The sequence below is a fragment of the Mixophyes fleayi genome, chromosome 4, assembly GCF_038048845.1.
Source record: "Mixophyes fleayi isolate aMixFle1 chromosome 4, aMixFle1.hap1, whole genome shotgun sequence".
NCBI lineage: Eukaryota > Metazoa > Chordata > Amphibia > Anura > Limnodynastidae > Mixophyes > Mixophyes fleayi.
The window spans coordinates 13,069,465-13,092,152 of NC_134405.1; the positions used below are offsets into that span (position 1 = coordinate 13,069,465).

Here is a 22,688-nt window from a genome sequence, read left to right on the forward strand (position 1 = left end):
TTTATACCCATCCTTTATCAATCTCTGAAGTCATCATTGGTTAGATTTATGCTGTAATACATATAGTTCTTAACTTAAATTAATACCTAGATTTCTACATTATGTTTCATAAGTTTCACTTGGTTGGTATAAAAGATAAATGCGCTCTTTCTGTATGCCAATGTTGTTTACTTTTGAATTCAACCCCTTCCTTTGTTCTCTTTTCCTATCCTGAATCATTGTATTTTGAAAATCCTTACAATTTACTTAAAACAAAAGACAAAGGGAAAAAAATGGAGAGGGTGCATCATTTTTATTATTTGATGTTGAATAGATGTTAAGTCAATAATTCAAAATTAAGTAAATTGTTATTTTTTAGATATCTAATGAGCCGGAGCATCCAGCAGATCTCTATGAAATGAGTTTTAAAGTAAACTCTTCAAGGGTTCCACAAAGCCCTCTCTTCCCTCTCTCTTTATTACAACAGATCTTGTAGGCAGCAAGAAGACCTCACTGAATCGTTAGACTTTACTATCTATCTAAAGCATTTTAAAATCATTTACATAAATAGGCTCATTTCTTGCCATACGTCATAACAACAAAATGAATGTGTATTATTTGGGGCTAGGATTTAAAACTAACTGGTGGCTGGTGTTCTCTTTAAAAAAAACATTTCTAATTGATTGTGTCCAACATGAAGTAGATAATGGCTCAAAGAAGTTATGTCAAAATACTTAGGTTTCCTAACGTGGCTTATTCTTTGTCTTCAGAAAATGGAAGACGTGAACCAAACAACAGTGACTAAATTCCTTCTCTTGGGGTTTCAGAATCAGCAGATGTTGAACGATTTATTATTTGTGATTTTTCTTATTGTCTTCATTTTGACACTAGTTGGAAATCTGATGATCATTATGCTTGTAGCAAAGGCTCAAAGTCTAAAATGTCCCATGTACTTCTTTCTCAGTCACCTTTCATTTTCTGACATCCTGCTTTCCTCAACTATCACTCCTAAAATGCTGCATATTATAAAAAGTGGTGGGAGCTTCATAAATACCACTGACTGCATCATACAACTATTTTTTTACAGTGGAACAACAACAGCAGAATGTCTTCTTCTCACTGTGATGTCTTATGACCGATACTTGGCCATCTGCAAGCCACTCCATTATAATTCCATCATGGACATCAAACTTCGCCTATACTTGGGTGTATGGCCATGGGTTATAGGATTTATGGTAGCATTATTGTTACTTGTGTTTGTGTGTAATTTTAAATTCTGTGGTCCCTATATCATAGACCATTACTTATGTGACCTTGCTCCAATTCTGGAGTTGACTTGTTCTGATCATTCAACATTGGACATTGTAGACTTTATGCTAACCATACCTTTTATCATTTTTCCATTTTTCTTTATAGCATTTACATATATCTCAATTTTTGCCACAATCCTCAAGATTTCATCAACATTTGGGAGACAAAGAACCTTTTCGACATGCAGTTCCCACTTGATTGTAGTGAGCATGTATTACGGGACTTTAATGAACGTTTATATGATTCCATCCAACCTTTACTCATATAATGTCAACAAGATTGTCTCCCCCCTGTACACTACTGGAACACCTTTACTGAATCCAATAATATATAGTCTGAGGAATCAGGAGATTAAAGTTGCACTGTGTAAATACATAACTACCTTGATAACAATGGCACCATTTGGTCATATATCATCTAAGTTAAAACCAAACTGTGGATTAACATTATTCTAACCCATCCTGATTACTCTAGTGGCCTTAAAACTGACACTTTGATCATTTATATATGTAGCTAGCATTACTATAAATACTGGCGAGGCTGATCATTTTCGTCAGTCTGTACTGTTTACTTCAATCTACGGTGGGCGTGACTCCCTACCATGATCACTATTCCTGGCCTTAAAGACTCTCTTCTGAATATGAAATGTTACATCCACAGAAATACATTTGTGCTGTTTGTCTATGGAATCCATATCTTGCTGTGTCAAAACCTTCAAGCATTGATCAAAGAGAAAACTGATCATGTCCTCCCTCTATTTTTCCATCACTCTAAAGATAATAAATTTATTGATATATGATTTTTTTAAATGCATTGTTGATAGGATAAGATATCTATGCCACAGAAGCTTAGTATTATTTTTAAGTTTACATTTTAAGCATTGTGAGAAAGCACAGCATTCATAGGAATCCGACACAGGTATGCTGAACCATTTAACTGTTTATTATCAGGATGGTAAAACACTTCCAACGTTGGTTCAGCAATCACATCAGAAACAATACACAAAAATCCCCACCACCTACATCTGGCTAGACATTACTTCCCTGTCTGCAAGCCGGCCACTTACTGGCATCGGTGGTCCCACCCACACATACAGACAGTGTCTTTATCCTCCACCCAAAGCACTACAAGAAATCACAGCAAACCAATCACACCCATGTGGAACACCTGTGTGTGTGTGTGTGTGTGTGTGTGTGTGCTAAAAGAGGATCCCAGGGAACCTTTAACCCTGTCTACAGCCTGCTGCTGCAGACTAGCTGTCTTTTTATCAGTTCCTTTATAGGGGAACTGTGGCAAAGGGGCATATTTGCCTCTTTGCCACAAGAGAACAGTTGTACTTCACTTTTCAAATACATCTACATGCTCCCTGTGGATAGCTTAGTGCATTTGACTGATATTAAAACATTACTTAGCTAAGCACCTAGCACAATTAGTCCTCTAGTGTTAGCCACAGGCTCTGGTCTGACATAGAGGGAGTTCTCTTGTTATCACTGTATTCTGTTTTATGGATTCGCCCAAAAGATAGGCCTTCTAAATGAATAACCCTTTGCTTTGCCTTGGGTTATAAATATGGGATCAAAGTACAAGAAGGTTTAATCTACTATCTGAACCAGCTAAACTCATCGCTCTTTGGAATAATCCAACATTTCCACCAGGGATATTAGACAACTTGCAGAAATATTGGACAGAACACAATATTCCATTTTTATCAGACTTAAGGTCACTTAATATCTATCCAGAATTCAAAGCTCTGCAAGATAAAGCTGCTCTCCCAAATTCAAGCTTTTATCAATATCTTCAAATTAAATATTTCTTCCCGGGCAAAATCCAATATACAGTTGCACACTCCACTCTTCTTGAAGCTTTATGTGAAGATTAAATAAATCTAAAAGGTTTCATCTCATCTGCTTCAAATTGCACATGATCTCCATGAGAAAGATATCCATGAGATAAGATGGGAGGAAGGGTGGGGTACTAATTATTGGTGTTGATAACACCTACAACAACTTCATAGACAAAATAACCCGAACATGACTTCACCGAAATTAAAAAAATCCAGACTTACCTCTTTAATGACAAGAGACCTATCCGACTATGTTCTCAAAGATCCCGTTCAGAAGTAGTAACAATGGTACTGCGTTTTTACGTCATTGAAAATGGCGACTGCCATATTAGAAGTTTTTAAAGCGGCAATTCCGACTAATGATCCCTTACCCTAAACCAATCCCTAACCCTAATCCGATGCCTAACCCTAACCCTAACCCTAACCGTAACAGTAACACTTACCTTACATGACAGCCGGAATTGTCACTTTAAAAGTGGCAATAACGCGGTTGCCATTTTCAATGACATAAAAACGCAGTGCTGTTATTACTTCTGATTGGGATCTTTGTGAACACAGTTGGATAGTTCTCTTGTCATTAAAGAGGTAAGTCTGGATTTTTTTAATGTTGGTGAGCTCCAATGGGGCAGGGACTGATGTGAATGAGTTCTCTGTACAGCGTTGCGGAATCAGTGGCGCTATATAAATAAATGATGATGATGATGATGATGAAGTCACGTTCAGGCATATTTTGTCTATGAAGTCATTGTCGGTGTTATGAGCACCGTTAATATCATTACCACCGGGGAGGAATACATGCAGTCGATGCTTAAGGTGGATGAATGGTGATTAGGATATTCCATTTTTCCAACACATTGGCCTCTGTTTGAATATCAGCCATGTTGTCATTGTTACACGAAACTAGTAAAACCTGTTCTAGGCTGAGAAGCTAGCTTGTATTTACGTATAAAATGCTGTGAGCCACATCGCACAGTGACTACTGTAACAAGGCTTGCTCTACCTATATCCAAGGTTTCAAACCTCATTGCACATGGTTCATAGCTCTCTTTCCCACACTTAAGCCAAGGACATGCATGTAGTAGGTGTGATACATATATGTTCAACAGTTACATGATCTATATTTATATGGTTGACACCAAAATATAGGCAGGGTTGGAAAGTCGACAATAATAACATATAGAGTATTATTATTTAAAAAATTCAGATGTAGACAGTATTATTAGGTCAACAGATTAAATAAACATTATTATTAGGTCAACAATTCAAATGTAGATAGTATTATTAGGTTGACTATAATATCCCTATCCCTAAGAATACATACACACTGCAGAAATGGAACAACATCGTTCCATTGTCAAACTAGATTTTTAGTACAGTTTAAACATCTTTTTCAACAATACAACGGGCTTTGGAACAATAATAATTCATTGCTCCAGGGTACACACTAATGTGATATCGGGCAAATCAGTTGTTTATCGTCTGATTGGCCCAATAATCTGCTGAAAACACTGTAGTGTGTACCCAGCCTAACACTTACCATATAATACAGTCTATATTTGAATTGTCGACCTAGTAATACTGTCTACATTTCAATTTATGACCTACTAATACTGATGGCATTCGAATTGTTGAACTAATAATTCTGTCAACATTTGAATTGTCAACCTAATGTTGATGACTTTCTGAATGTCGATCAAATGAATGTCAAGTCTTCGACCTCGTACCCACGTATTTATGGATTTTGTAATGAAGTGTGAGGCATCAAAGGATTGAAGACTTTGGGCTTTATTCACAAAGGAATGTAAATAAAAAAAAATATTAACTTTGCACCATGATAAATTGGAGGGGGAGCTAAATTTAAAATGTGGGGACAGATTTATAGTTGGGGTAGGGCATGTCCTAGATCAACTTTAAATTTCAGTGTAAAAATAAAACTATCTGCCAAACTAAGTATTTTTGTGCTACATGAAAAAAAATAGCCAGTATTTAACTTATATGCAAAATAATAAACTAATATACACCCCTTGAATTGTGGTCCAGGAGAAAACTTACTAATTTTTTTGCCTTACTTTCCTTAATGGATCAGGCCCTTTGTGTCTATGAATGAGATGACAGTTCTGATGGCTAGAATGTAAAACTGTAAGTAATGAAGTTTCTTTGGTATTTTGAATGGAAGTCAGTTTGCACTAGTTATAATGTGGAACTGAAGTAATGGAGTATGAATGGAATATGTATAGTTTGTGTTTGTATGTGATCTGAATGAAGTTTTATGCATTGTTATATGACTGTGTTTACTAAATAACAGCAAAGGATGTAATAAGGAAGGACATATCTGTAATATGTCTGATAACAAGATGGCGGCTGCCATGCTGGAATCCACTAAAAATGCTATTGAGAGACATCTCCCGCTACACATATGCATAAGTGTGATACACATGGTATAATTTTCTACGTGAGACAGCTGAAGTTTCTATGTGAGATAAGTGGAATGTGGATAGTGTGTAATGTCTCCATTATTATTATATTATTATTGATAACACTGTGCACATTATGGAGTTTGATTGAGATGTCTGGAATGATAATGTGAGAATATACAGTGTTGGTTCATGTATGATGAATGCGAGTGGTGTGGGATATAAATGGTATTTGAGGTTTATAGTGTTGTGAAGTGTTGGATTTTATATTCACATGAGTTACTAATTAAGATTCTCTATCTTGCCTTAAATTAGATAAAATGAAGGGCAACATGAGCTTTGTATAGAGCTCTTCCCTACACATACACATTCTACACAATATAAGCTCACACACCTTTCAGCACAATAGGTAACACTGATTGAGACACACCACACAATATAAGCTCTCTCTCTCACACACACACACACACACACACACCCTTAAACACTGATTTTGAGGCACACAAATCCATTACTACAATATTTATATCTATCTATATATATATATATATATATATATATAATCTTACAACACTGCCCTTTCAATTGCCAAACAAACATTCTTCAAATCTCTAATATCCACCCAGCCTTCTAACTCATGTCACCTCTTTGCCACTTTCAACTCACTTCTCTGCCTACCTGCATCTCCTCCCCCTTCCTCCCTCACAGCCCATGATTTTTCCACCTATTTCAAAGGCAAAATTAACACCATTGGACGAGATATTTAATTCACTCCAACCACTCTACCCACCTTTACCTACACTCCCCAATCCACCCTTAATTCATTCTCTCCAGTAACTGAAGGTGAAGTCTCTGCACTCCTCTCTTCATCTCACCCTACAACCTGTCCTCTCGACCCTGTTCCCTCCCAACTTCTCCGCTCCCTCTCCTCCACTGCATGCCCACCTCTAACTCACCTCTTCAACTTGTCTCTCTTCACTGGCACATTTCCATCCTAGTTTAAAAGTGCTTTTATCACCAATTCTAAAGAAACCATCTCTAGATCCAGCCTCTCTCTCCAACTACTGCCTATTTCCTCCCCTTTGCCTCCAAACTACTTGAGCGATTAGTGTACAAACGCCTGTCTCACTTTCTCTCCTCTCATTCCATTATTATTATTATTATTATCGTTTATTTGTAAGGCGCCACAAGGTTTCCGCAGTGCCGTACACAGTACGAACAGTAGACTATACAGGGTAAAACAGTGCAGAACAATAAACGCAAAGTACCAGTTCTCCAGAAACTCCAGGCAGGCAAATACAGTAGAGACGGAGCGGAAGAACAGGTATGGAGACAGAAAGGAAGGGGGGGCCCTGCTCATACAAGCTTACATCCTAAGGGAGGGTAAACAAATCAGGCACAGAAGGGAGCCAGTGAAGCAAAGGGGGGAGAAAAAAAAAAAAAAAAAGGGGGCCAGGGGAGAAACAGAGGAGATGAGAGGCTAAGTGGATGGTTGGTAGGCCTTGAGGAACAGGTGAGTTTTAAGTGCCCGCTTGAAGGAGCACAGATTGGGTGAGAGACGGATGGAGCGAGGGAGGTCGTTCCAGTGAAGGGGGGCAGCGCGGGAGAAGTCTTGGATTCTGGAGTGGGAAGAGGTGATCAGAGTGGAGGAGAGGCGGCGATCATTGGCCGAGCGCAGGGAGCGGGCGGGAGTGTGAATGGAGAAGAGGTTAGAGATGTAAGGGGCAGTAGACTGGGAGAGAGCCTTGTAGGTGGTGGTAAGGAGTTTGAAAAGGATTCTGAAGGGGAAGGGGAGCCAGTGTAAGGCAAGACAGAGAGGGGAATCAGAGGAGGAGCGGCGTGAGAGGAAGATGAGTCTCGCAGCTGCATTGAGTATAGAGCGTAGGGGGGAGAGGTGGGAGCAGGGGAGGCCAGTAAGGAGGAGGTTGCAGTAGTCGAGGCGGGAGATGATGAGAGCATGGATGATAGTTTTGGTGGCATCTTGAGAGAGGAAGGGACGGATGCGGGCAATGTTACAGAGTTGGAAGCGACAGGCTTGGGCAAGGGATTGAATGTGGGGGGCAAAAGAGAGAGAGGAGTCGAGAGTGACTCCCAGGCAGCGGAGTTGGGTGACAGAGGAGATAGTGGAGTTGTTAACAACGATAGAGAGGTTATGGTGGCAAGAGTGTCTGGGTGGGGGAAAGACAATGAGTTCAGTTTTGGAGATGTTAATTTTAAGAAAGCGCGAGGACATCCAGGAGGAGATGGCTGAGAGGCAGTCAGTTACAAAAGAGAGGAGGGAGGAGGAAAGGTCAGGAGAAGAGATGTAGAGTTGAATATCATCAGCATAAAGGTGATACTGAAGACTGAACGAGGAGATGAGAGCTCCAAGGGAGGAAGTATAGAGCAAAAAGAGTAGAGGGCCAAGAACAGAGCCCTGAGGCACTCCAACAGGGAGAGGGGAGGGGGTGGAGGAAGAACCAGACGTGGATACAGAGAAGGAGCGGTTGGCAAGGTATGAGGTGAACCAGGCATGGACAGAGCCAGAGAGGCCAAGAGAGAGAAGAGTTTGCAGCAAGAGGGGGTGGTCGACGGTGTCGAAGGCCGCGGAGAGGTCAAGGAGGATGAGTATGGAGTAGTGACCCTTGGATTTGGCTAATAGGAGATCATTAGTAACTTTTGCCAGTGCTGTTTCGGTGGAGTGGAGGGGGCGGTAGCCGGATTGGAGAGGGTCAAGGAGGGAGTTGTCAGAGAGGTGTCTGGTGAGGCGGCTGCAGACAATCCGCTCAAGTAATTTGGAGGCATATGGGAGAAGAGAGATAGGGCGGTAGTTAGCAAGAGAGGTGGGGTCAAGATTGGGTTTCTTGAGGATAGGGGAGATAAGAGCGTGTTTGAATGAGGATGGGACAACACCAGAGGAGAGTGATAGGTTGAAGAGGTGTGCGAGGTAAGAGCAGGCAGTAGGAGAGAGAGAGCGAAGGAGGTGGGAGGGGATGGGATCGAGAGGACAGGTAGAGGGTGGAGAGGAAAGAATAAGGGAGCGAACTTCTTCACCTGATGTGGGGATGAAGGAGCACCACAGCTGGTTGATGGTGGGAGGTGAAGCGATGAGGGTGGCTGGAGAGGGGTGGGTGGAGGAGATGTTCAGTCTGACTCGACTCTCTGCAATCTCGACTCTCTGCATTCTCGACTCTCTGCAATCACGCTTCCGCCCCCAAAATTCCACTGAAACTGCTCTCTCAAAAGTGATCAATGATCTACTTACTGCAAAGTCTAAGGGTAATTTTTTAATACTCATTCTCTTGGACCTCTCTGCTGCTTTTGACACTGTTGATCACCTTCTTCTCCTACACACACTTCACTCCATTGGCCTTCATGACACAGTTCTCTCCTGGTTCACTTCCTACCTATCAAACAGCTCCTTTAGTGTTTCTACCACTGGCATATCCTTCCCCTCACTCCCACTATCTGTTTGGGTCCCACAATGCTCTGTTTTTGGCCTTTTACTTTTTTCATTATATACTTCTTCTCTTGGGGAACTAATATGCTCATTCGGCCTCCAATAACACATCTTACGCTGATGACACCCAAATATATATCTCTTCCCCTGACCTCTCTCCTTCTGCATCTTCCCTTATTTTTCCCTTATCTTATTATCTTCCCTCCTGCCAGAGTCACCATCTGTCCTCAAATCTCCCTCACTGTCAATAACACCACAATTTCCTCAGTCTCTCAAGCCGACTGCCTTGGTGTCACACTTGACTCCATCCTTTTCTTTATTCCTCAAATCCAGACTCTCTCCCAGTCCTGTCGAAACCACCTTAAAAACATTGCCAGAATACTCCCCTTTCTTACTCAACATGGTACCAAAACTCTCATCCATTCTCTCTTCATCTCCTGTCCTGCTATCTGGACAGGAGATACACTTCAGGAGGACACTTCAATCCATCCTAAATGCTGCTGCAAGGCTGATCTTCCTCTCTCACCGCTCCACATCTGCTGCACCTCTTTGCAAATTCTTACACTGGCTCCCTGTGTCCTCTAGATTCAAATTCAAATTACTCACCCTTACCTAAAAACCCTCAACAACACTACCCCTGCATACATCTCAAATCTCATATCAAAATACTCTCTCTCTCGCCCTCTTAGATCTACCTCTGAGCTTCGCCTTGTTTCGTCTCTGATAACCACCTCTCACTCCCGCCTACAAGACTTCTCCTGTGCTGCTCCCCACTTATGGAATTCCCTACCATGTTCAATTAGACTTTCCCACAGCCTTCAAATCATTAGATGCTCTTTGAATACCCATCTCTTTTTTAGAGGTGATCTTATCCACAATAACAATATTCACACTAATGCACCCTCACAACTGTCCCAATCTTCACTCTGAACTGCTGCTCTTGTTTCAGCTGTACCCTCTTCCACTTAAAATGTAAGCTTTCTAGTGAACCGGGTCCTTCATACCCTTTGTTATCATGTTTGCGTTTATTTTGTCAACCTTGTATGTCACTGTTTTATTTATGTCCTGTTTTCCCTACTGTACTTACAAATCTATGATAATAATAATAATAATATATAAAATAAGAAGTTTATTTGTTTGTTTGTAGGCAAATATCTTCAACACTCCTGCACCAATTGGGATGAAACCAACGCCAGGTGGTCCAGTTGGATCATGGCCATGTTTTAAGGGGTCGTAACTTCTGTTGGTGTATACTGGGCAGAACTTTGACCCATGACGCCTGTTCTGAGCCTTACACTGGATGGATTTGAACGACAACTTCACAGACTGGTAACATTGGATCCCAGAAGACATACCAGGGAGTTGATGTCCCGGTCAGACCTCCCGTTGGTGTACGCTGGCCAGAATTTTCACCAAGGGAGCCTGTTCTGGGCCTTTCACTGGATGGATTTGGATAACATTTCATATAAAAACAAAACCGAAACTGGGCAGCCACCTAATGGGTGTATTGGAAGAGCTGTTAAGCTGCTAATTATTTTTAAAATGTTGATAGTTACATCCAACACTCTGATAACTGAATAATTTGAAGATTTAAACACGGGAAATGTCGGGTACTTCAGCAAGTGTATATATAAAACATGCAATTAACATCTATGCAAACATCCATGCTAATAGAGTAAAGAAACTTGTTACTGTTGTATACTTTGTTTACTACACTGTTCTATTGTATGTATAAAATTGTTACAATCAGAAGAATATTTAGAATACAAACCATTTTAAATGAAGATACATTTTGTGTACAGCTTTTCTTGATAATATAAACATAAACTTATAATATAAAAAAAATAGTCGCACAGATTAGGAACTGTATTCTTTGAGTTAAACAGGAAACTACATTTTTTCTTGAACTCAGTTTTGTGGGAGGAGAGACACCCTGCCTCTTTACGGACAGCATGGTGGCTTAGTGGTTAGCACTTCTGCTTTACAGCACTGGGGTCATGGGTTCAATTCCTGACCATGGCCTTAGCTGTGAGGAGTTTGTATGTTCTCTCCGTGTTTGTGTGGGTTTCCTCTGGGTGCTCCGGTTTCCTCCCCCACTCCAAAAACATACTAGTAGGTTAATTACCTGCTATCAAATTGACACTAGCCTGTGTGTTTGTGTGTGTGTGTTAAGGAATTTAGACTGTAACCCCAATGGGGCAGGGAATGATGTGAGTGAGTTCTCTGTACAGCGCTGCGGAATTAGTGGCGCTATATAAATAAATGGTGATGATGATGATATGTGGAGAGGTTGCCACCATATATGAGGAAAGATATTCACCAACTTATATAATATATTACAATACCACCTTGCCTTTCTTTCTCCCTATTATTTGCCTGGTTCCAGAAACTTGTAAAGATTCAATAATTCTCATAAAGCACATCCTCACAACTGATATAGGTATAATAGCTTTATTTTGGAAGAATCCAGACAGACTCCCTCTGAGTAAAATTATTGCACATTTCTGGCAGGCCTTTTCTATGGAATCAATTACTAACATCACTAACATCATGCATGACTCATAGAGTAAATGCAAAGATATCCAGTCCCCATGGATGACACATTTTGAGCCCACACCTTAAAAATGTATAATATTGTTTTACTCTAGATAAATATATAGCACTTCTATCATGCCTATGGAAAATTACTATAGTGAGCTTTCCACCTTCTCTTCCCCATTTTCTCTCAATGTCACCTTACCTTCTCTTCCTACCTCTTTATACTTCCCTACACCTGAATTTGCTAAATTATTAAATAGTTAAGAGTTTTTATCAAATATGTTGTACAATTCAATCTTAGTTTCTATCTTGTATTTAATCGTCGGCATCCATGTTATTACATTCATCTTTTATGGATGATAGGGTTTCCTTTTTGCTCTACTGTCCCTATCACTTTCTCCTTAAGCATATTGATTCTTTAAAGCCTCAATAAAGATTGTTTCAAGAAAAAGTAAATGGAAGACATTTTTAGGTGTTTCAGTGTCATACAACTATTTAAAATCAGAAAGAGTCATTTATTGCAATATCCAGTTTCTGATCAGAGCAGCATTGCCCTGACAAGCTCTCAACTGGGGCCCAATACTTCCATCTATAATTTTCCTTCCAAATGATAGGGATAGAGTAAGATTTCACATCCAAAATTGACTCCACCCACCAGGGCATGACCTCTCCACCTTTGCCCTTCCCCTCCAGCCTGCCCCCATCCTCCCAATCCAGCTTGTCCACCCAGTCCTCCTTCTCTTCACTCTCCATGGATGAAATCATGGCTCTTCTTCTCTCCACCCCCTTCCAGCAGCTCCCAGAATCCTATACACACAGGCCACCTCTGCTCCCTATCTCCAAATACTTGCTCCCATCCTGCAGTCCTCTTTAACCTGTCCCTCTCATCAGGCACCTTCTCCTCTTCATTCGAGCATGCCCTCATCTCTCAATCCTCAAAAAACCCACCCTTGACCCTGACTCTCTTTCCAGCAAGTACATTATCTCTATCCTCCCTCGTCTACAACTGCCTAACCACATTCCTTTTCCCCCTCTCCCTGACTCACTTCAATCTATTGTGTTTACCACTCCACAGAAACTGCCCCATCAAGGTTACTATTGACCTTCTCGCTTCCAAATCCAAAGATCATTTCTCTTTACTCGTGCTCCTCAACCTCTATGCTGCCTTTGACACAGTGGACCAGCCTCTCCTCATACAAATCCTACACTCATTTGGACTGTTTGACACTGCCCCCAACTGCCTGTCCTCCTACATTCCTAACCATTCTATGTATCTATATCTAACACTTCCTCCCCCATCTCTGCTAACTGTCAGCATTCCCAAAGGCTCAATTCTTGCTTCCTCCTCTTCTCCCTGTACACTACGTTCTTTATTGATCTCATCAGTTCTTCAGCCTTCAATATTATCTTTATGCTGATGACACCCAGATCTACCTCTCCTCAATTAACCACTCCCCCTATCTCCTCTCTCACGTCTCCAGCTGTTTTTCTGCTATTTCCTCTTGGATGTCCCAACTTAATATGTCTAACATCACCCTGTCATCTATCATGCAAGTCTGCTTCCTAGGAGTTATCCTCTACTCTTCCCTACCTTTCACTCCCCACATTCAGTCTATCTCCCAAACATGTCACTTCCATATTCATAACATCTCTAGCTTCAGACCCTTTCACACCATGGCTGCAAAAAGACCCTCATCCAACTCACTTGGCTTCTTTTACATGGAGTACTGCAACCTCCTTCTCTCTGGCCTTATTTTCTCCTGTCTTTCCCCACTACAATCCATCCTTAACAAAGCTGCTTGCCTTATTTTTCTTTTGTACCACTATGCATTTGTCTCCTCTTTCAGTCAATCACTACATTAGCTCCCTTTTCCCTAGAGTGCACTTCACACATCTTAAACTACCTATAAAGCCCTCACCCAATACTATCCCCCCTACATCTCCAATCTCCACTTCCTCTACCTTCCCTTCTGCTTTCTCCATTCTTCCAAGAACCACCACCTATTCTCATGACTCTTCTCTCTCCCACCACAAAACTTGTCCTGTATTGCTCCCCACCTCTGGAACTTACTCCCTCTCTCTATCAGGCTCTTCACCTCTTTCCAAGGCTAAAAACTGGTTGCCAAACCCCACTTCTTCACTAAAACCTACCATCTCTCCTCCTAACCAACCCCTACAGCTCTCATCACACTGACACACCTCCTTTGTGTCACTGCTGGTTGTCAGCCCCTCCCCTCAAGATTGTAAGCTATCACGAGACGGGCCCTCTTCCCTCATGGTAATTTAAAGTGGCAATGTACGGACCCCGCAGGCTAAGTGTTAAACCAGTTATCCTGTGGGGTCTGGACATTGCCGCTTTAAATTACCATCGGAGTAAGTTGTGCCCACGTCACACTGCACTGCCGGACAGGTCTCCAGTCGGAATAGCCGCCTGTCACCCTGTGGTTTTTCAGGTAAGTCTGCTTGTATTTCATTTGTCTTCTTTCGTCTTCGTCTTTTTTATGTAGATATCACAGTTGTCGGCATGGTGGTCATCGCTCACCCGTACCCAACCCCTTTATTTCACGTGTAACCATTGTCTATTGAATATTTTAGTATTTTCTGTATTTTAGCAGCATTGTGGAAAATGTGTACAACTAAGAGAGATGGCTGATGCTCCAAACTCTGATCATGTGTAAGATTTAAGTTATTTTGTAGCATAAGAAAGATTTGACAGGTTCACCAGAGACCATGATATACTTCTCTCTATTCTCTCTGCTTGTTCTGCCTCTTTAAAATGTATAATTTGGATGGAGTTATCCTTTAAGAGATATTGGGCCTCATTTAAAGTTGGACCTATTTTTCTATGTTGCATACTGCTCATGAAAAATGTGAATGCATACTTCTGTATGTAGACTTTTATGTACAGTTGACTTGTGTCTCCTTGGTATTGGGAGGCAGAATGGGGCAGCTGGTGTGGGCATGTATAGGCTGAGAACAGGAAGGGCATGATCACGTAACTGCAACACAGTTAGATGTGGACACATTCAGAAATACAGCTTTTAGGAGACATATCTCTTGCTGGTGTTAGAAAGCACTGTCTAGCTGCTATAAATGCCTCTAAAGGCAATCTTGCTTCCTCTCTCACTTCCCTTTTCACCTCCAAAATAGAAACCATGAAATGTGAAACCCTCACTACAAACCTCTACCCCTCATGTGCTTCTCCCCTCCAACCATTACCCCAACTGCTGCTTCTGCCCTGCCATGCTCTTCTATTTTGCATCTTCGCCTTCATATTGTCCCCTGGAACCCATTCCCTCTTAACTCCTCCACCAATGACTGCCTTTAATTTGCCCCCTCTTCAACTTATTCCTCTCTTGCAGCATCTTCCTTTAAACCTGCAAACGGGAACTGGCTTCAACCATTCTTAAAAACCTTGACCCTTCCTCCTTCATTAACCACCACCCGCTCTCCTCCGCCTTTGCCTCCAAAATACTTGAGTGGGTCGTCTACAATCACACTTGATACCTCTCTAATAACACCCTTCTTGATGCTCTACAATCTGGCTCCATTACACAGCATCTGCCCTGACCAAATTACCTGCTCTTGGCCAAGCCCAAGGACTACTTCTCCTATATCACTCAGTGGCCTTCAACACCATGGACCATCCTCTACTTTTGAACTCTCCTCACTCTGTTGGTTTTCATGACACTGCCCTCTCTTGTTTCACCTCCTACCTGTCCGACTGCCTTTTCTCCATTTGTACCTATGGTTCCTCTAAACTATCAACTTCCCTTAGGAGGCCCTCAGTTCTCTGTCCTCTGCCCTATGTTCTTCTCTCTTTATGCCTCCTGCTTTTATGAACTCATTACCTTTTTGGTCTCTAGTATGACCTCAATGTCATCAACACCCAAATCTACATTTCTTCCCCTAACTTCTCCTCCTCCCTCCTCTCAGGTATTCCATCTCTGCCATCTCCTCTTGGATGTCCCGGGCTTTCCTCAAACTCAATATGTTCCAAACTAAACTTGCTGTCTTCTTTTCCTTCAGAGTCTCCACCTCTCCCTCACTGTTGACAACACCTCTATCGCCTTTTTCCCCCCAAGTCCGTTGACTGGTTATTATACCGGCTACACTTTCAACTTCACTCCTAAATCCAATCCAGTCACTTTCATCTTTGCAACATTGTCAGGATCAGACAATTCCTTTCCTTTCACACCAGAAAAACTCTCATCCACTCCCTAATCATCTCTCACCTCGACTTTTGCAACCTCCACCTGACCAACCTCACCTCCCTCTCTCCTCTTCAATCAATCCTTAAAGCTGCAGTGAGATTTATCTTCCTCTCTCACCACTCCATTTTTGTCTCTCATATTTATCAAACCCTACACTAGCTCCCTTGCTCCTATAGAAACCAATTCAAACTCTTTACCTTTATCTACAAAGCCCTCAACCACTCCTCCCCTCCCTACATATCCAACCTTATCTCTCTACATATTCTCTCCAACCCTATCCAGTCAGCTGACCACTGCTTCACCTCTCCTCTAGTAACCATGTATCACTCTTGCTTCCAGACTTCTCCAATAGAGCGCTCTCCCATGTCAGACTATCCCCCAGACTGAAAAACTTCAAACATTCCCTAAAGATCCACCTGATAATGAAAGACTACCAATCCACCATCTAACCTACCTGTTCATGAAAGTCCACATAAACCCTCTTTTTTCATTCCAGTCCCCCATCAGATTATAAGCTCTCATGAGCAGGGCCCTCCCTCCTCTTGTATTCACCTCCCCCTTCTTATATCCCACAAGCTAATTCTAATGTCCCACACTCCAGTTGTTACTTACAACCCATGCACAGTATTTTAATCCATCTCTCAAGCTTGTTTGCTGTCTATCCTCTGCATGTATGCATTCAACTGTGAAAGCTGTCTTCTCCTACCACTGTATTATTATATGTGTTATTTGTCATATTATATTATGTAATGCCAATTACAAAATTCTACATTTGTCATGTTACATTGTCATCCCACTTGTTTAGTTTACCTAACTTGTCCTACCTACATATGGCATTGCAAAACTTTTGTGGTGCTAATTAAACAACAATAACAATAATGGCAAAGCTAACAGTATAGCCCCATTTAAAACTATACACATTAACCACTATGCTGATTTACAATGGGAAAGGCTTTCTGTACAATTATGAACCTACCCATCTCAGAGTTTAACCATATCTTATTTATCTTGAGTGGACAGCTTCAGTAACGTTAGTGCCATATAAAATATATACTTGAATGCAATAGTTATTGTATCTTGATATTGGATGTGTCTTATTGCTAATATTGTATTTCTGTTTACTCATACATGCATAGATCTTTGTACAGTTGCATTAACTTCTATAATTGGTGTCCTTTCATAGTGTCACGGGCACAAGGAGTTGCTTACCCGAGTTTCACCAGATGGAACTCTGCTAGAGAGGCGGGGTTATGGCACGCACCTCAAAGCAGGCAGGTGAATGATTGGAGCGACACAACAGCAGGAGAGTAGAGATAGTCTGAGGAAGTCAGCGACTTGCAGCTATGGTTAGAGGAAAGTCAGCGACTTGGAGCAGTAAACTGGAGGCTGAAGATAATGTAGACATGAGGAGTGGACGTGGATAGGTGATGGTAGGTAGAGGAGGAGTCAGTGGTCTGCATACAGCAAGTTGTACCACTGCAGTGATGGGAAGAATAGTACTGGTGCAGGTAGGAAGCAGGGTAGTCGGTGGTCTGCGTGCAGCAAGTTGTACCACCGCTATGGTGAGGAGTCTGGTCCAGGTGTAGGTAGGTAATAGGAGAGTCAGTGGTCTGCGTATAGCAAGTTGTACCACTGCTGTGAGAAGGAATGAGGACTTGTCCAGGTGCAGGAGAGTGAAGTTGAAAGGCAAACTGTGGCTGTATGGAAACAGCGTGAGTAGAGCAATGTCTTGTGAGGCAGAGATGGAAGGCACAATGAATAGTCTGTATGGAGTAGATGCCTTGCAGGGAGGAGAAGCTGGTCACAGCAGATATGCACAATAACGCTAAGTAGTAGCGTGAGGAGATATCGTAGCTTGAGTGAAAGCTTGTCCTAAATGAAGCAAAGCAGTAACACAGTCTATATGGGTACTTGTACCCTGTGCAGCAAACAACAATGGATACAACTGGTATGCGAGCAATAGGCAATAGTCAGTAGAGCATACCCAGTTGTGTAGATCCGGAATCAGCTGAGAAGTGAAGCGTTGTAGCGGTATGGGAACTGCCGCTGAGTTGAGCAGGGAGCAGCGTGGAAGCTGAAGCACGAGTAGAGCTGGAAGCAGTTTAGAAACTGTACACACGAGTAGAGCTGGAAGCAGTTTGGAAACTGCACACAGGAGTAGAGCTGGAAGCAGTTTGGAAACTGCACACAGGAGTAGAGCTGGAAGCAGTTTGGAAACTGCACACAGGAGTAGAGCTGGAAGCAGTTTGGAAACTGCACACAGGAGTAGAGCTGGAAGCAGTTTGGAAACTGCACACAGGAGTAGAGCTGGAAGCAGTTTGGAAACTGCACACACCTATAGAAGTTCACTGGGAGTGAGACTTCAAGATCAGGCCACTACCTAAGGCTGCAGGTGCCTTAAGTAGGGAGGGGTGATTGATCCATCAATCACATTAGTGGTCAGGTGTAGTTGTTAAAGGGACCTGCGCATGCCCAGTGCGACAGGATGGCGGACGGCAGCGGTTCCACACAGGTGTGAGCGGGAAAGATGGAGAACCACGTACCAGAGTGGAGGCACTCACACTCCGGTGAGTGACAGTACCCCCCCTTTTAAAGGTGGGCACAGAACACTTGGAACCGGGTTTGCCTGGAAATTTTTGGTAGAATTTTTTAAGCAGGGCTGAAGCGTTGAGGTCCTCAGCGCGAATCCAGGAGCGTTCTTCTGGACCGAAGCCCTTCCAATGAACGAGGAATCGGAGAGTTCCTCGCGAAATTTTAGCATCCAGGATCTGAGAGATCTCGAACTCCTCTTCTTGATGAATCTGTACTGGTTTAGGTACAGAAGGAGGAGCAGAAAAACGATTGATAACAAGAGGTTTGAGCAGAGAGACATGGAAGGCATTGGAGATACGGAGGTTCTTTGGTAATAGTAGCTAGAAACATACTGGATTTTTGACTTGAGTGATCCTGTATGGTCCGATGAAGCGTGGCACAAACTTCATGGACGGAACCTTCAAGCGGATGTTTTTTGTAGAAAGCCATACACGGTCTCCAAGCTTGAGTGGTGGAATGGCTCACCTCTTTTTATCTGCGAAGAATTTGTATCTGGCTGATGCTTTCCTCAGGGATGATCTCACCTGAGTCCAGATGGTTTTAAAGTTTTGACAAAGTCTCTCCACCGCAGGGACTTGGGTGGGAGGGAGGGCAGGAAACTCTGGGAGAGACGGATGGTGACCGTAAACCACGAAAAAAGGAGTTTTTGTTGAAGACTCATGGTACATGTTATTGTGGGCAAACTCAGCCCACGGGAGTAAATCTACCCAATTATCTTGATTGGCTGAGGAAAAGATTCTTATGAAGGTCTCGAGATCTTGATTGACCCTTTTGGTCTGGCCGTTTGATTGGGGATGGTAAGACGATGATAGAGACAGTCGGATACCCAAGTTCTTACAAAGGGCTCGCCAGAATCTGGAGACGAACTGCACTCCTCTATCTGACACAATCTCGTACGGACAGCCGTGAATTCGAAAAATCTCTTTAATAAAATGGTCAGCCAAGGTAGAAGAAGATGGTAATCCGGTGAGAGGGACGAAGTGAACCATCTTGGAGAATCTATCCACCACTACCCAGATGGTATTACATCTCTTGCTAAGAGGAAGTTCGGTGACAAAGTCCATACTTATGTGGGTCCAAGGTTTGGTAGGGATAGGTAGTGGTTGGAGCAATCCCGCTGGTGTTCTGCGGGAAGACTTAAATTGAGAGCAGATCTCACAAGCGGCCACAAATTCTCTGACATCCTTTCTGATAGAAGGCCACCAATAACTCTGGGAAAGGATCTTAAAAGTCTTTCATTCACCAGAATGTCCAGAGAAGCGTGAAGAATGGTACCATGACAATATTCTCTTGTGTAGAGATGGCGGAAAACAAGAGTTCTCCCAAACGGTAGCACATTGGTGGACGAAGTGGCCAAAGTCACACATTTGGGATCCAGTATAGGATGATCGGAAGAATCCAAGATGTCAGAAGGAGGAGCAAATGCCCGGGATAAAGCATCTGCTTTCCTGTTCTTTGCAGCAGGTTTGAACGTTATAATGAGTTCGAAGCGAGAAAAGAAAAGTGACCACCTCGCCTGTCGAGGGTTTAGACATTGGGCTGTTTGTAAACAGAGGAGATTTTTGTGGTCGGTGAAGATGGTTACCGGATAATGAGCCCCCTCCAGTAGATATCTCCACTCCTCCAATGCGACTTTTATTGCCAACAGTTCTTTGTCACCGATGGTGTAGTTCTTTTCCGCGGGTAGAAGACCCCGGGAGTAGAAGGCACAAGGATGGAATTTCTGTTGCTCAGATCTTTGGGAGAGAATAGCTCCTAGTCCGACATTGGAGGCGTCCACCTCGAGAAAGAAGGGAAGGTTTACGTCAGGCTGCCGAAGAACAGGGGCGGTAGAAAATGCTTCTTTAAGGCTTTGGAAAGCGTGAAGGGCCTCGGAGGACCAGTGTTTAGTATTGGCACCCTTCTTGGTCAGGGCCACAATAGGAGAAGCAATAGATGAGAAGTTCAGGATAAAACGTCTGTAATAATTCGCAAACCCCAAGAAGCGTTGTATAGCCCTGAGGGTAGTTGGCTGGGGCCAAAGTAGAACGGCATTAACTTTGTCTGGGTCCATCTCCAGACCTACTCCGGACACGATGTAATCCAAGAATGGAATTTGGGATAATTCGAAGGAGCATTTTTCTAATTTGCAGAATAGGAGGTTCTTCCGCAGTCTGGAGAGAACTTCTGCCACATATTAATGGTGGGAGACAAGATCTTGAGAGAAGATTAAAATGTCGTCCAGATAGACTACAACGCACACGTATAATAGGTCCCGGAAGATCTCGTTCACGAATCCTTGGAAGACAGCTGGGGCATTACACAGTCCAAAGGGCATAACTAGGTATTCGTAATGCCCATCCCTGGTGTTAAATGCTGTCTTCCATTCGTCGCCTGACTTGATCCGGATTAGGTTGTAAGCGCCATGGAGATAAAGTTTGGTAAAAATCCGAGCACCTTTTATACGATCAAAGAGTTCGGTGATAAGAGGAATCGGGTACCAATTTTTTACGGTTATGGCATTGAGCCCCCGATAATCAATGCAGGGTCTTAAGGTCCCATCTTTCTTTTTCACGAAAAAGAAGCCCGCTCCAGCGGGAGAGCTGGAAGGTCGAATGAATCCGCGATGAAGGTTGTCCTTGATATACTCTGACATAGCCTGTGTCTCTGGTAGCGAGAGAGGGTATACACAGCCCCTAGGAGGGTTTTTGCCAGGTAGTAAATCTATGGGACAATCCCATGCCCGATGAGGTGGCAGGCGTTCAGATTGCGCCTTATCGAACACGTCAGCGAACGGAGCATACTGTGGAGGAAGACCCGGAGGACCAGGTGTTATAGATGATCTGTTGATTTTGAGTGGTACCACTCGGGTTAGGCATCTATGATGACAATCCAGGCCCCAGGATGTGACTTGGGGAGTACTCCAATCAACTTGTGGTGAATGAAGCTGAAGCCATGGAAGGCCAAGAACGATGGGACTAGTAGTAGCAGGAAGGACCAGCAAAGAGATTTTCTCTCGGTGTAAGGCTCCAATTTGAAGGGTCAAAGGAGTCGTACAGTGGGTGATAAGTCCACTAATGATGCGAGAGCCGTCTATAGCGGTGACCGCTATGGCGGTTTTTAACGGGGCCACTGGTAGGGACCACTGGTTAACAAGAGCACTGGAGATAAAGTTGCCGGCAGCGCCGGAATCCAGAAGTGCTTGAGAGATAAAAGATTTGGTGGCTGAGAAGATGGTAACATCAAATGCACACACTTTGGAATCCAAAGAAGATGGAGAGGAGTCCAGGGACCCTAACCTTACCTCTCCAGAACTGGTTAGGGCCTGGCATTTCCCGACTTCTTAGGACATGAGTTCAGGCTGTGAGTAGGGTCAGCACAATAGATGCAGAGTCTATTTTGTATTCGTCGATCCCTCTCTCTGGATGTTAACTTAGAACGTCCTACCTCCATGGGTTCCACTGGAGGGGGAAGGTGACTAACTTGAGGTGATGGGCGAGTGAACCCCTTAGAGGTGCTTGTTCTTTCAGACTCCCTCTCACGGAATCTCATGTCTACCCTATGACATAGGGAAATTAGATCGTCCAAGGAGGAGGGTAACTCTTGTGTGGTCAGTGCGTCTTTGATCTTGTCCGTCAGACCCTACCAGAAGGCAGCTATCAGGGCCTCGGTGTTCCACTGTAGTTCGGAGGCGAGTATCCGAAACTGAATGACGTACTGGGCCACAGAGTGTGATCCTTGGCGTAGTCGGAGAATGCTGGAAGCCGCAGAGACAACGCGGCCAGGTTCATCGAAAATTTTGCGGAACGTGGAAATGAAGAGTGCACTATCCTCCAATAGGGGGTCATTTCTCTCCCACAGAGGGGAGGCCCACGCAAGAGCCTGTCCGGAAAACAGAGAAATGAGGTAGGCAATCTTGGCACGGTGAGTGGCAAAATGGTGAGGTTGAAGCTCGAAATGGAGAGAGCACTGATTCAAAAAACCTCTACACGTCTTGGGATCTCCATCATATTTTGAGGGAGTAGGCAGGTGTAGCGTGGAAGCAGTAGACACCTGGGATGGCACTGGGGAAGGAGAAGGCGCTTGAGGTTCAACAGTCGCTGAAACAGTTTGTAGAGGAACTCCTCGGGTGGCCAGAGTCTGGAAACACTGGAACAGATGTTGCTGCCGAACATCCTGTTGTTCTACCCGAGTGATCAGATGCTGCAGCATCTCCTTAGCTGTTGGTTCCAATCCTGGGTCTGTCATGGCCTGATCTTACTGTCACGGGCACTAGGAGTTGCTTACCCGAGTTTCACCAGATGGAACTCTGCTAGAGAGGCGGGGTTATGGCACGCACCTCAAAGCAGGCAGGTGAATGATTGGAGCGACACAACAGC

At 43.2% G+C, this 22,688-nt stretch overlaps 1 protein-coding gene across 1 annotated transcript; it reads left to right on the forward strand.

Moving 5' to 3' along the window:
* Positions 1–752: 752 nt before the first annotated feature.
* Positions 753–1,745, forward strand: LOC142150416 (olfactory receptor 6B1-like). Its single transcript, XM_075205611.1, has one exon. It carries the CDS (start codon positions 753–755, stop codon positions 1,743–1,745), a length of 993 nt encoding a protein of 330 aa, XP_075061712.1.
* Positions 1,746–22,688: the final 20,943 nt, after the last annotated feature.